We start from the raw sequence: 13,425 nt of genomic DNA on the forward strand, positions 1-13,425 counted from the left end.
CTTGGACAACCGATGAAAATTGAGAAATCCTCAAATATTACTACCAGGCAGAACCAAAAGCCATGTGATTTCAAAAAAGAATGATGCAACTGTAGAAGGAACAACACCTGGAAAGTGACATAACCAAACAAATATTAATGGATCAAACACGCTTCATCATCCGTAATAAAGTTTTCACTCATGTGGAAATGCAACATCTAGAAATATTGGCTAAAAAGAAAACAACAAGTGATGATGAACAAGCTGAAGAAACTGCTCCAACACCTGAACAAACTGACCAGCCAGTAGAAGAAACCAATATACAGAATGACGATCCTCCTGTACAACAACTTGAAAGTGTAGAGCTAAGTGATCTAGCAAAACTGCTGAAAGAAAAAATTGAAAACCACATTAAAGAAAATGTAGAAAGAAAAAAACTACCTACCATTCGTGAAGTGCATAGCAAACAAGTGAAAGATCTGCTAATTGCCGTGAACAACATTTTAATTTCCATCCCATCCACCAGACTATATGAAACCAATCAATTAATGTATAGCACAGCCACCATTATAAAATGCCAAAAAAGAAACCCACTGGAACGCCAAAGTGAAAACTTTTGACTTGAAATTAAAATAAAATAAAACTAAAAGGGGATGTTAGCAATCTGAAATACAGTACTTGAAAGAAGGAAAAATAAAGACCAAAAAGCTGAAAAATAGTTTACACAAAAATACAATTTGGAGGAAAAAACAATAATGGAAATCATGGAAGAACTAAAACAACATGTAATAGCAACAGCAAAGTAAATTGAAAGATATGAAAGACAAATAAAACAATATTGTCAAAATGTCCAGTTCAGAAGAAACTGACACCTCTTCTACCAGTCCCTTGATGAAAATTGAGTCCAAACTAATGTTCACCCATGTAAAGAAAAAACTTTGACTTTTGGAAAGAACTGTGGGAAAACCCAGTGGAACACAACAAAATTGCTTCCTGGATTAAAGATATTCAACAACAAAAAACATGAAACAAAATGGAAAATATTGTAATAAAAACTGACATGGTGGCAAAACAAATAATGAAAGTCAAGAACTGAAATGCACCTGGCCTGGATGAACTGCATGGATACTGGCTGACCAGCCTCCATCATCGCATGGCCACTCAATTTGATCAAATACTTCGAAATGCAATAAGCAAAGAATGGTTAACAGCTGGTCAAGCATACTTGATAATGAAAGATCCCGAAAAGGGCACAGAACCAAGCAACAATCACCCAATTACTTATCTGCGAACAACGCTCAAATTTTTTATGATACTGGCAAATTCATCATTCAATCATCTGATGGAAAACAGTTTGCATCCAGTAGATCAAAAAGGAAAGTATAAAAAATCAAGAGGAATAAAAGATGAGCTGCTCATTGACAAAATGGTACTAAAAGATGCAAAATGAAGAAAAACAAATTTAAATATGACATAGATTGATTACAAGAAGACATTTGACTCATTACGGTTCTAATAGCAAATGGAAAGAACATTGGTGAAGTCAACATCAGACAAGGAATCTTCCAGTGGGACTCGCTTTCAACACTACTGTTCAACATCACGTTAATTCCACTGACAATAATTCTACAAAACACAAAACTCGGATACCAAATTTCAAACCAACATGATAAGATAAACCATCTACTATACATGACTTAAAATGTATGCAAAAAGCCCCACTGAACTTAAATCAATACTCAATACAGTTCAACTGTTCAGCGGTGACATAAAAATGAACTTTGGACTTGAAAAATATGCTATATTATCCATGCAGCATGGAAAAATAGAAAAAAAATAGAAGGAATAGAACTGGGAAATGGAAGCATAGTGAAAGCATTAGCAAAGGATAACGGTTACAAATACCTAGGTATATTGGAAGCAGATAACATCTTGAATGGAAAAGTCAAAGAGTCAATGCAAAAGGAATACGTCAGGAGGGTCCGCAAAATATTAAAATGAAAGCTGACTGTTGGAAACATAATTAAAGCAATTAATACATGGGCAGTTCCAGTGATGCACTATTCATCTGGAAACATCAACTGGACTTTGGCTGAATTGGATAACGCACAAACATTTGAATATGTACCACCTTTTACATCCACAAAGTGACATCGACAGATTGTACCTGCCAAGAAAAACAAGTGGCAGAGGGCTATTGCAAATCCATCAAACTGTAGAAGAAGAAAAATGAAGTTTGCATGATTATGTGAACCAAAGTATAGAAAAATTGCTGTAGGCTGTGAAAATGGAGAACAGTATAAAAACAACAGAAACAAAGGCAGTATATAAGGAAAAACAGCTGGATGACAGATTAAATAGATGGAAAACCAAACCTTTACATGGACAGCACTTGAAAAACATTGAAGGAAAATGTGATGACAACTTGACATGGACATGGCTTAAGATGGGCACCATCAAGAAAGAAATGGAAGGTTTAATACTGGTGGCTCAAGAACAAGCACTACAAACTAATGCCATGTAAGCAAAGATACAAAAATCCACTGACAATCCAAACTGCCGACTTTGCAACAAGAAGTCGAAACTGTTTCACATGTAATATGTGAATGCAATAAAACTGCACAAACTGAGTACAAAGCTAGACAAGATTGAGTTGCTAAATTAATCCACTGGTCATTATGTAAAATATACAACTTACCTGCATCCAAAAAGTCATGGGAGTACAAAGTGGAAAAAGTTACCAAAAATGAGAAGGTGAAGATTTTGTGGGACTTTCGAATAAAGATGGATCCTCATTTGGAACACAACACATCAGATATCACAGTTGTAGAGGGCAGAAGTTTATTGATATCACTGTACCAGACTGAAAGGTGCGCAGCGGTCTCCCACCCACCGAGGAAGGAAGAGGAGCCGGCCCTGGGCTGTTGGGAGAAGCGCCCTAACCCTCCCTTCCCTTTGGCAGCCGCTCGGCAGCCCGGATTCTGCCCAGTTCAGCAGCTCCTCGCCTTCTCTGGCTTGGAAGTCTGGCAGGAAGGGAAGGGGAGGCGGCGGGAGAGCTTTTCCTCCCATGGAGTTCAATAAAGTAGATGGAAGGGAGGGAGGAAGGGTCTCTCCCTCTTAATTTCCGCCCATTGAGATGAACCAGAGCCCTTCTTGAACCAGAGCCGCTTGCTTTGATATACTGTCCATCTATCCGTCCATCCATCCACCCTTCCTAAATAACACCGAAACCTTTTACAAGAAAATCCGCTCAAATCCTCTTACAAATATCTGGGGATATGGATTTTTTCTTCTTTGGGGAGAAACGGCAGGAAGGGAGAATCGAAATGAACCTTTAAGCTCCATAAACCTCAGAAACGTTTCCTACGATGAAGGAGCCGGATTCTCCCTTCCTGCCGTTTGTTCTTTGCCAGGGAATTCAACGCTTTGCCTGCAAGGATCGTGGGAGAATAGGGGGATTTTACGGGGAGAAAAAACCGCCCTAAGTCCTAAGAATCCAAACTCCGAGATCAGCTCCGTTCTTCTGGAGGGGAGTGGAAGGAAATATTTTTCCCCAAAGAAGTCAGCTGAAGAGGTGCCCTGTTAACTCTAGTTATTGAATATTTTGACCAATAAAGAATGCTTTAGAATTGTCGAGGGTGTCCCGCTTTGCCTTCCTTTCCCCCCCGCCCCCAAACGTGTCTGCTGCTTCAGCTTCACATGCCTCAACTCTGTTCCAGCTGCATAATTTTGGTTTAGGACCCAGGGCTTCTTCTTCTTTTTTTTTTTAAGGAGAGGTGATGTGTGTGTGTGTATGAGGGAGCGGGGGGAGTTGAAGGGGGCGGAGGCGCCTTAAAAGCCTCCTCAACAAGGTTGGGCAAAGAGCGAAGGGAAGAGACATTGCCCCTTTGGAAGCATAGGTTTCTGTTTTGGGGGGTTGGTTGGTTAGGGTTAGGGTTGAGAGAGCAATAACCCGAAAGATCTGAGGGATATTACAAAGGATTCCCATTCCTTTTGGTAATTACCTTATGGTTTCCATTTCTAGGGTATACAAAAAAAAGCTATTGTTTCAACAAGCTCTTGTTACATCATAAAACTTTGTGTGCATGCATGTGTATATTTTTTCTCCCCAAAGAACGTTTTTAAAAATTTCTAAAAGTATTCGGTGTGGGTTAAACATATATCAATTCATTTTCAATCCTTCTGTTTAATCACATGAAGTGATTAATGACTTCTGCATTTTTTTTTTTTTTGACAAATTGCTCTGAAAAGACGACTGGACTCGAAGCGGTTTAAATGACTTTTTGAGGGAGATTTTCTTCCTGCGGGGCTGACTTGCTGCTCTTTGTATCTTTTGCTGCTATTTGGCACGAGGGAGCGGAGTCGCGCCGGGCACAGCCTCCCCTGCACCCCCTTCTTGCTCCTCCTATCCAGTTGATTCGGTAGCGGCGAGTACCGGTATTTTTTCCGCCTACGTTTGCACGAGAGGCAACAGCTTGTGGAAGGAAGCCCGCAGTCCAACGCCATGACAGCTCGCTTTTTTAAAAAAAATCATTTTCTTTTTTATTCTACATATGTACAAACAAGAAAAAAAAATACCGGTAATCTGAATGGGAAAAACATAAATAGAAATGAGAGGTGCTTTCTTTTTTTCCCGTTCCCCCAACCTTCCGCAGAGGCTTTCGGCTCACTTTCCTTCCCGTTCCCCCCCGTTCCCCCAACCTTCCGCAGAGGCTTTCAGCTCACGTTCCTTCCCGTTCCCCCACATTCCCCCAACCTTCCGCAGAGGCTTTCAGCTCACGTTCCTTCCCGTTCCCCCCCCCGTTCCCCCAACCTTCCGCAGAGGCCTCGACAATTCTAAAGCATTCCTTTCCCCCCCCCCGCCCCCAAACGTGTCTGCTGCTTCAGCTTCACATGGGGAAGAGACGTTGCCCCTTTGGAAGCGTAGGTTTCTGTTTTGGGGGGGGGGGGTTGGTTGGTTTTTCTTCTCCCTTCGTTTTCATTCCTGGCCCTTTCCAATTGTCAAGCTTTTTGCCTCATTCTTCCTACTTCCCACGGAGAAGTAAAACTCCTTAACTGCTCAGGTTGGCAGCTCAAAAGGGAAAAATTATATGCTGGACCTTTCCCCCTCGTCCCCATCAGGCCCCTTTACACAATTCCAGATCAGAAGGAAGAAGGAGAGCCCAACCGTGCCAATCTCCCCCCCCCAAAAGACCCCAAAAGACAATTGCTCACCCTTCTCCATACCAACCGGAGCCCAACGCCTCACCCTCCGCTTCTTCACCTCTCGACCACCCCTCTCTCGCCCCAAAAACCCCCCTCCCTGCCCACACCTGCTAAACGAGAGCGCTCCGCCCTTCGCTAGCAAGGCAGACGGGCAGCGCGCGCGCCTGTGTGTTTTGTGTGTGTGTGTGCGTGCGTGCTTGTGTGTGTGTGTGTGTTTGAACGAGCATGTGTATTACAGCTGGGGGGGAGAGGACGACAAGAAGAAGTCCTGCGGAAGTCAAGAACGGCACCCCCCTCTCTCTTTCATTTTTTCTTTCCCGTTTTCTTGCACTTGAACCTTTAAGCTCCATAAACCTCAGAAACGTTTCCTACGATAAAGGAGCCGGATTCTCCCTTCCTGCCGTTTGTTCTTTGCCAGGGAATTCAACGCTTTGCCTGCAAGGATCGTGGGAGAATAGGGGGATTTTACGGGGAGAAAAAACCGCCCTAAGTCCTAAGAATCCAAACTCCGAGATCAGCTCCGTTCTTCTGGAGGGGAGTGGAAGGAAATATTTTTCCCCAAAGAAGAAAAAATCCATATCCCCAGATATTTGTAAGAGGATTTGAGTGGATTTTCTTGTAAAAGGTTTCGGTGTTATTTAGGAAGGGTGGATGGATGGATGGATAGATGGACAGTATATCAACGCAAGCGGCTCTGGTTCAAGAAGGGCTCTGGTTCATCTCAATGGGCGGAAAGTAAGAGGGAGGGACCCTTCCTCCCTCCCTTCCATCTACTTTATTGAACTCCGTGGGAGGAAAAGCTCTCCTAGCCCCGCTCTGAAGTGAAGGAGTATAAACTATGCCATAAGGAAGTATCTTTAATGTCATCGTCACCCAGCTGACTGTACCCCAGTCCTCCTTCTGGGGGTCGCGGGCTTGTGCCTCGTTTCACACGCTTCGCTTTTGGCTGGCCACGTTGGAAACATGGAGGGGTCAATGGGCTGTGGGGTCTCACGTTCCTTCCCCCCCATCTCAGCAGTTTCCTTCTCCTCCGTTCCTCCAACCCTTTCCCAGCTCGCACAGGCTTTCGTCTCACGTTCTTTCCCCCCACATCTCAGCAGTTTCCTTCTCCTCCGTTCCTCCAACCCTTTCCCAGCTCGCACAGGCTTTTGTCTCACGTTCCTTCCCCCCCCATCTCAGCAGTTTCCTTCTCCTCCGTTCCTCCAACCCTTTCCCAGCTCGCACAGGCTTTCGTCTCACGTTCCTTCCCCCCCCCATCTCAGCAGTTTCCTTCTCCTCCATTCCTCCAACCCTTCCGCAGCTGCACAGGCTTTTGTCTCACGTTCCTTCCCCCGATCTCAGCAGTTTTCCTTCTCCCTTACTCGTCGCGGGTTATATGCGTGGGCGGGGTATACGGAAAATATTTTACACGATCCTGAAAACCTGCGGGTTATTCGCGTGGGCGGGTTATTTGTGTGGGCGGGTTATATGGGTGAAAATACGGTATTATATCTATTAAACAACTGTATTTCAAATTCAAACACTTCCAGAAAAGCTACACAAAAATGCTCAAAATAAGGAGAAACTGTTTCAAACTTGGAAGTATTTTGAATTCTAAAGATTTACACAATCTAGAACATAGAAACTGCTTGTTTCTATGATTATTGCCCAACACTGGATATGTTATACATACCTATATGCTCACCTGCAACTATTAAAATAAATGTCCTAAATAAATATGGCTATGATAAAGAATAAAATATGGTGTTGCAATATGTGTGAATTAAGCTGATGACGCTCATTTATTTTGATTAGATTTTATAATCATTCAATTAGAATAGAGTTGGAAGGAACCTTAGAGGTCTTCTAGTCCAATTCCCTGCTTAATCAGGACACCTATATCATTTCAGACAACTGACTTAAAAACCTCCAGTAATTGTTAGAACAATTGTTCAAGTTTCTTCTTAATTCCATATTGCTTCTCTCCTTGATTAGTTGCCATCCATTGTTTCTTGAGTTCTGATGCTTTGGAAAATAAATTGACACCCTCTTCTTTGTCGCAGCTCCTCAAATACTGGAATACTGCTATCATGTCACCCCTAGTCCTTCTTTTCTCTCGACTACCCATACCCAGTTCCTGCAACTGTTCTTAATATGTTTTAGTCTCCAGGCCTTTAATCATCCTACTTGTTCTTCTCTGCACTTTTTCCAAAGTATCAACATCTGGATGCAGTATTCCAGGTGTAGTCTTACTAAGAATATTTATAAAGCAGTACTAATACTTTATGTGATTTATATTCCATACCTCTGCTGGTTCTATCCCTTTATGCAACCAAGGATTGTATTAGCTTTTTTGGCTGCTGCCACAGACTTCTTGCTTACATTTAAGTGATTATCCACTAGGATTCCAAGGTCCCTCTCACAGTTATTGTTTTTGAGCCAAGTTTCCCCTAATCTGTACTTGTACCTTTGCTTTTTCATTCCTAAGTGTAAAATCTTGCTTTTCTCCACATTAAATTAATGTTGTTGGATAAGGCCCATTGTTCAATATATATTTTTTGAATCCTGAGCTTGTTTTCTGTGGTATTGGCTATTCCTGCTAGCTTAGGGTTATCTGCAAATTTGATGAGTTCCTCTTCTATTCCCTCACCTAAGTCATCTAATGTTTTATAATACAGCAGATACATTTGTTATTGTGCTAAAATGTTATTAGAAAACTTTCTGCTATCTCAGCCTCCTTGATTGTGTTTACTAAAATTGCAACCTGTAATTTTTTTTATAACTACTATTTACCAAAAATAATAGTAGTACTATGAATCATTATTTATCTGACTGTATGTTATAAAGCTGCTTTATCAATTATTGCTTTCATTTTTGTGTATACAAATGTTTTGATGCTGTTTGGGGCTGTTTAAAACTGAAATCTGGTATTTTATTCTAATTATTTATTACTAATTTATGTTTGTCTCTGGTTACACTAAATGATTGCTATTTGGCATGGCTATTTAATGGATTATTATCTGCAAAATACAAATGATACCAATATAGTGTTCTGTTGAAACTTTTGGGGATATTTGGGGCTTGTTTTCTAAGTATGCTGAGGGAAAACTGATAGGATGTGCAATGAAAAGAAGACTCTGCTTATTCCCAACATTCAAGGAAGTGCATGAAGGTAAATCACATTAAAGTCATGTTATTAAGTGTAGTATTCTCAGTTATGGCACAATCTTATGGAATTCATTGGTAAGAGATCTCCCTTTGTTATTATTGTTATTATTTTTAGTTTGCTTCTTATGTTGTCTGTGTTTTAAAATTGTTTTGAAATTAGGCTTATTTCCTAATGTAACATTCAAAAATATAATTCAATATAATCTGAATAGTTCCTTTTTTATTGTAGCAGAACAAGATATCAACGTCTACTGTGGAGTTCAGGCAATTACTATGAAGATTAATTTTTGCACTGTCCTGTTTTCTGGTTACTCTGAAACTGATTTAGCACTAAATGGGAAACACGGGGACTCTCACTGCAGGGGATTTATAAACAACAACACATTTCCAGCAGTGGTAATTTTCATAATCAATCTCAGCACTTTGGAATCTTGTGGAAGTTCTTTAATGGTAAGACAAGAATCTTCGGAAGCTCCATACAATTGTTAGGTGCTATTAGGCACCTAAAATTGTGTGAAATGAGGGCATGACATACAAATATGAATGCTTTTAATTTAAAGATCAATAATGTTCTGATTGGTGATAGATTGCCTCATTCATTTCAAAGAAGTGTTTATTCTTTTGTGCCCTTGGTTCTAATATTATGGAATGCAATCATGATTTCTCCAATTTCAATTTATGAAACAAAACAATAATAATAGACAACTCTTATTGGAATGGAAGCATGAAAAATGGAAAATGTCATCTATTAATCGCTCTGTTGCCTTCAAAACCTATCTTATACCATTTTAATAAACAGTTTATATTTGATTTGTATATTAAATTTAGATTCCTACACTTCTAGTCTGCTAGTAAGAAAGAAATTTTCTGGGCAATTAATGTTCTCAACTCCATAATAAGGAGTACATAAGTAAGACCTATGATTTAGATTTAAATGTTTAGACTCTTCCAAGAAGATTCTCTCTCTCTCTTCCTCTCTCTCCCCCACTGCTCGCTCCTTCCTTCCTTCCTTCCTTCCTTCCTTCCTTCCTTCCTTCCTTCCTTCCTTCCTTCCTTCCCTTTTCATTATGACATATAAGATCATTGCAATGAAGCTTTTACCTGTATGTAATAATAAACTATATATTCATCCCTGTCCTATCATGATATATTTTGTCAGTAGTGCCTAATAATATACTAGTCAACATTATTTGGAAGTGTGAGAGGGCATTCACAGTGATTGCTATTGTTATTAGAAGTATGTAGATGAGAAATGAGTGGGGAAATTGAATTGGAAATGCACTAGAACTTTGGAGGTAAATCTGACCAGAAGAGGAATGGAAGTGGAACAACTCCCATGTTATGCAAAATCAGCAGGATGGTTTGCCAGAACTGAAAAAATGCAAGAACTGAGTTGCAACACAGCTGTATGGTACAGAAGTGACTGATACAAGAAGTTAGTGGAAAAGAAATTCCTGCATTCACCCAGAGAATTCTGACAGCTGCTATTGGAGGAATGGTGAATACTAAAAAAGAAGACAAGTATTGCTTTAGCGGGAAGAGATAAATGATTGAATAGTAACCACCCTCAGATTAATTTAGGAAAAGAGACGAAAAAAGAGTCTAAAATAATAAATGCCTCAGAGTTAAGCTTTCTTTGATCACAACCAACCAGCCAAAAATAAAAAGTGTTAGATGTTAATCAGGGGAAAAAAGAAGAGATGAAAAACTTACTGTTTGGGTTGGGTCATTGACCAGTAGAGAGAGAGATCAAGATTAAAAGAAAGTCTAACTATAGGAAATTAAGATTGAAATAAATAGTAAAGTAATATCCAGAGTGTTTTGTATATAATTAAAATGCATTTTTGGTAAATCCTATGTTCTACTTGGTTGCCACTAATTTACATAGGAGGGCTTATAGAAATTTCTTTCCCTTATCTCCTTCCTCCACATCCCCAGGCAAGGCTTGACATCACTCTAAACTGTTTTTCAAAATTAAAATGTTCTTGTGAGGACAATTAATGACTTCGGAAAAAGATTTTTTTACACAAAAATGCTGCAGGAAAAAGTGGAACACATTACTTGTCTTTTGATTTACCATCATTCACAGCTGTTGTTGGGGAAATAAGGAAATAGACTTTGCTTGAGATGCTTTTTTCTTGAAGCTGGTAAAATAAGAGGAGGTTTAGACACAGATAAAGAAATCATAGTGATAATCTTATCCCCTAGCAAACTCAATTTTAATCCAAACATACATATCTTGTCTGTTGTACTTTCAGAAATAGGTTAACCACTCATAGTGGTAAAGAATGACTATGATAAAATTGACTGGCAATGATGAAGTCTCTCTTTACTATTTCAATTGGCATTGGATGGGTGGAGTAGGATAGTAGGCCCAAATAATTCTTTCAGAATGGAGAGGATTTTAATTCAAGATAGGCTTACCTGAAATATTCTTAAATGTTGTGAGTTGGACCAAATACATGAATTTGGAAATTATATTGTCTTGCAACATGGCCATACTATTCTCTCTTTTTCCTCTTCCTCTAAATACAAACATTGCAAGTTTAATTGCTTATTTTTTGGAGTATAAGGTACACCTTAGTTTTTGGGGAGGAAAATAGGGGAAAAAATCTGCCTACCAGGTATCCATCTGGCTACCATCCTTAGTCTGGTCAGCTTCAGCATATAAATTGCTTGTTGCTTGTTTTGAGCGTGCACACTTTTTATTCTCTGGACTATGTGTTCCAAGTAAGGCTACACTGAATTAACAATTACTTACAATTATTACAAACAATCATTATTGAGGGCAAGTGAGAAGTGAGAAGTCTATTTGGACCAAAAAATGAGTACATTTTCCTATCTAAACTCTATCTGAGATCATCAACCAGCATGATTGATGCTATTTCTATTCTGGAAACTTGGAGCAGTAATACCAGCAAATTATCTGCTCCACATAAAAGTTGAAGGCCATACTTAAATAAGAAAATTCAAAGAAGATAGCCACAATTTGCAAAAGAATGTGTTGTATTGGAGAGAAGTAGATTTTCCATTCCTTGAGAAATTGTTCTTGAAGCAGAGACTCAATTGTGTTTGTCTCTACTCCTCCAAGTGTCACTTAGACGTACTGGTATCCAAAGGGGTGAGTATGCTGCAGTAAAAATATTTGAAGCTTTTTTTCAGCCCTAATGAAGGGCTAACGAATGAAGTGATCTTCTGATCTTCCATGCCTGCTTTTCTCATTGCTGCTCCCTCCGACACTCAGCTGTGCTTTAGAAGCTTTTTCAGCCCTAGTGAGGCACTAATGTTGGAAGGAGCAGAAATGAGAAAATCAGGCAAACCATGGAAGATTGCTTCACTTGTTAGCACCTTATTAGGGCTGAAAAAAAAGCTTCAAAAAAGATATATTCGGAGTATAGGATGCACCGAAATTTTCAGCCTCTTTTAGGGGGGAAAAGTGCATCTTATAGTCTGAAAAATATGGTAATACAATTCCAACAGGCAAATCTGAAGAGATAAAAATAAAAGACAATTGCCTCATTTGGGCTGTTGATTGAAGGGAGGAATCACCAACTATTTTTATTCAAACATTTCTGATGTTGCTTACCTTCTACCAAAAGGCCAAATATGTCCCAATGTTTTAAAGGGGAACTTCACAAAAATGTTTGCGATCAACAGACTTTGATTGATCCAAGATTCTGTATCAAAACATAACATTCTGCCAGTTTGTCTGAAGTGGTTACCTGTAGGTCCATTTCTTTCCCTCATGATTGTAAAGAAAAGCAATAGGGTTGGTTGGATAAGTCACCCAAAAACTATTTAAGGGGTACTGCACTGTTGAGTCAGTCATTCAGATGAGAAAATAAAGATGGTTTTAAGTACTAAAATCCCATCTGTATCATTTTATAGATTCTTCTCTACTATAAGCTTTACCTCTCTGTAATTTCAATTTTCTTGCTTATCCTAATAGGTAACCTCAGTTCCAGGTATCAATGTATATGGCAATGCATCCACAGTCCAAATAGGTAATATTTCAGGATATATAGATACCCCAGATCCACCAACAATTATCAGCTATTTACCAGGACTTCTGTATAAATTTAGCTGTAGTTATCCTTTGGAATACCTAGTCAACAATACACAACTTGCTTCGTAAGTATGAATATTAGATTTATTTTTAAAGAAATGACTACTGTTTTGTAATCAAAAGTTACTATTCCAAAATATTTATTAATCACAAAGTAGATATTTAGATGCTTCACTGCAAGTAACTGAACTGAAAACAATTGTTGAAATGATTTACCTCAGATACAATTGGTTTTCACACAACAAAATTTTAATATATGGCTCAGAAATAAATGCTACCGTATAAATTACTGGATGACTGTTTTGTATTCATTCCCTAATTTTTTGTTATGAATGCATTGCTCTTTCTGTGAGGAAGATAAGTAGTTGCAAATTTTGATAAATAAAATAAAAATTAGCGCATATGTCTTGTTTTAATAAGAAAGAGAATTGAATATGTGACCTATTAAATAGTTTCGCTTTATAATCTATTCATAGGTCATCAGCTGCAATTTCTGTAAGAGAGAACAATGGTACATTTATAAGCACTTTGAATTTGCTCCTTTACAATGTAAGTAGAAACAAATGGCCTAATATATTTGTTCTGTTATACAAATGTTCTAGACATCTTTTTGCTATTTATTTGTTTATTTTAAAAAGTCTTTAAACTTGCATGAAAGTTCTTTCATCAGGGATAAAAGGAAACATATCTGGTTTAATGAAACCTGAATGTCCTTAACATCCGAAAGCCATTTACAAACTATTTTTTAAGGTGGTTAAGAGAGGAAGTATCAAAACCGAGTGTACCTTTGAAGATGCCAGACCTTGATAGACAAGATGACTTTCCCTCAGTTTGCCAAGCAAGAGACCAGTGTCTTTTGATGTCCTCATGGGAAACATGTAGATGGGGCTCTACATGTTTGGGACAATCCTGGGTCCTTTCTTGCTCTAGAAAATCCCTAAGAGCTTATCTGCCGATCCATCTTTGGTACACTATTGTTTCCCTGGAAGTCCAAATTTAGAAAATAGGTTTTTATCATCTCTTTTCAG

The 13,425-nt window shown here is 38.9% G+C and overlaps 1 protein-coding gene across 1 annotated transcript in view; it reads left to right on the forward strand.

Moving 5' to 3' along the window:
• Positions 1–13,425, forward strand: part of LOC116510288 (zona pellucida-like domain-containing protein 1) — a 53,916-nt gene that overhangs the window by 19,760 nt on the left and 20,731 nt on the right. The window contains 3 exon segments of the mRNA XM_032219779.1: positions 8,561–8,781; positions 12,281–12,462; positions 12,874–12,946. Of these exon segments, the coding sequence (XP_032075670.1) occupies positions 8,561–8,781; positions 12,281–12,462; positions 12,874–12,946 (476 nt within the window).

Source organism: Thamnophis elegans, chromosome 6 (assembly GCF_009769535.1).
Source record: "Thamnophis elegans isolate rThaEle1 chromosome 6, rThaEle1.pri, whole genome shotgun sequence".
Classification (NCBI taxonomy): Eukaryota; Metazoa; Chordata; class Lepidosauria; order Squamata; family Colubridae; genus Thamnophis; species Thamnophis elegans.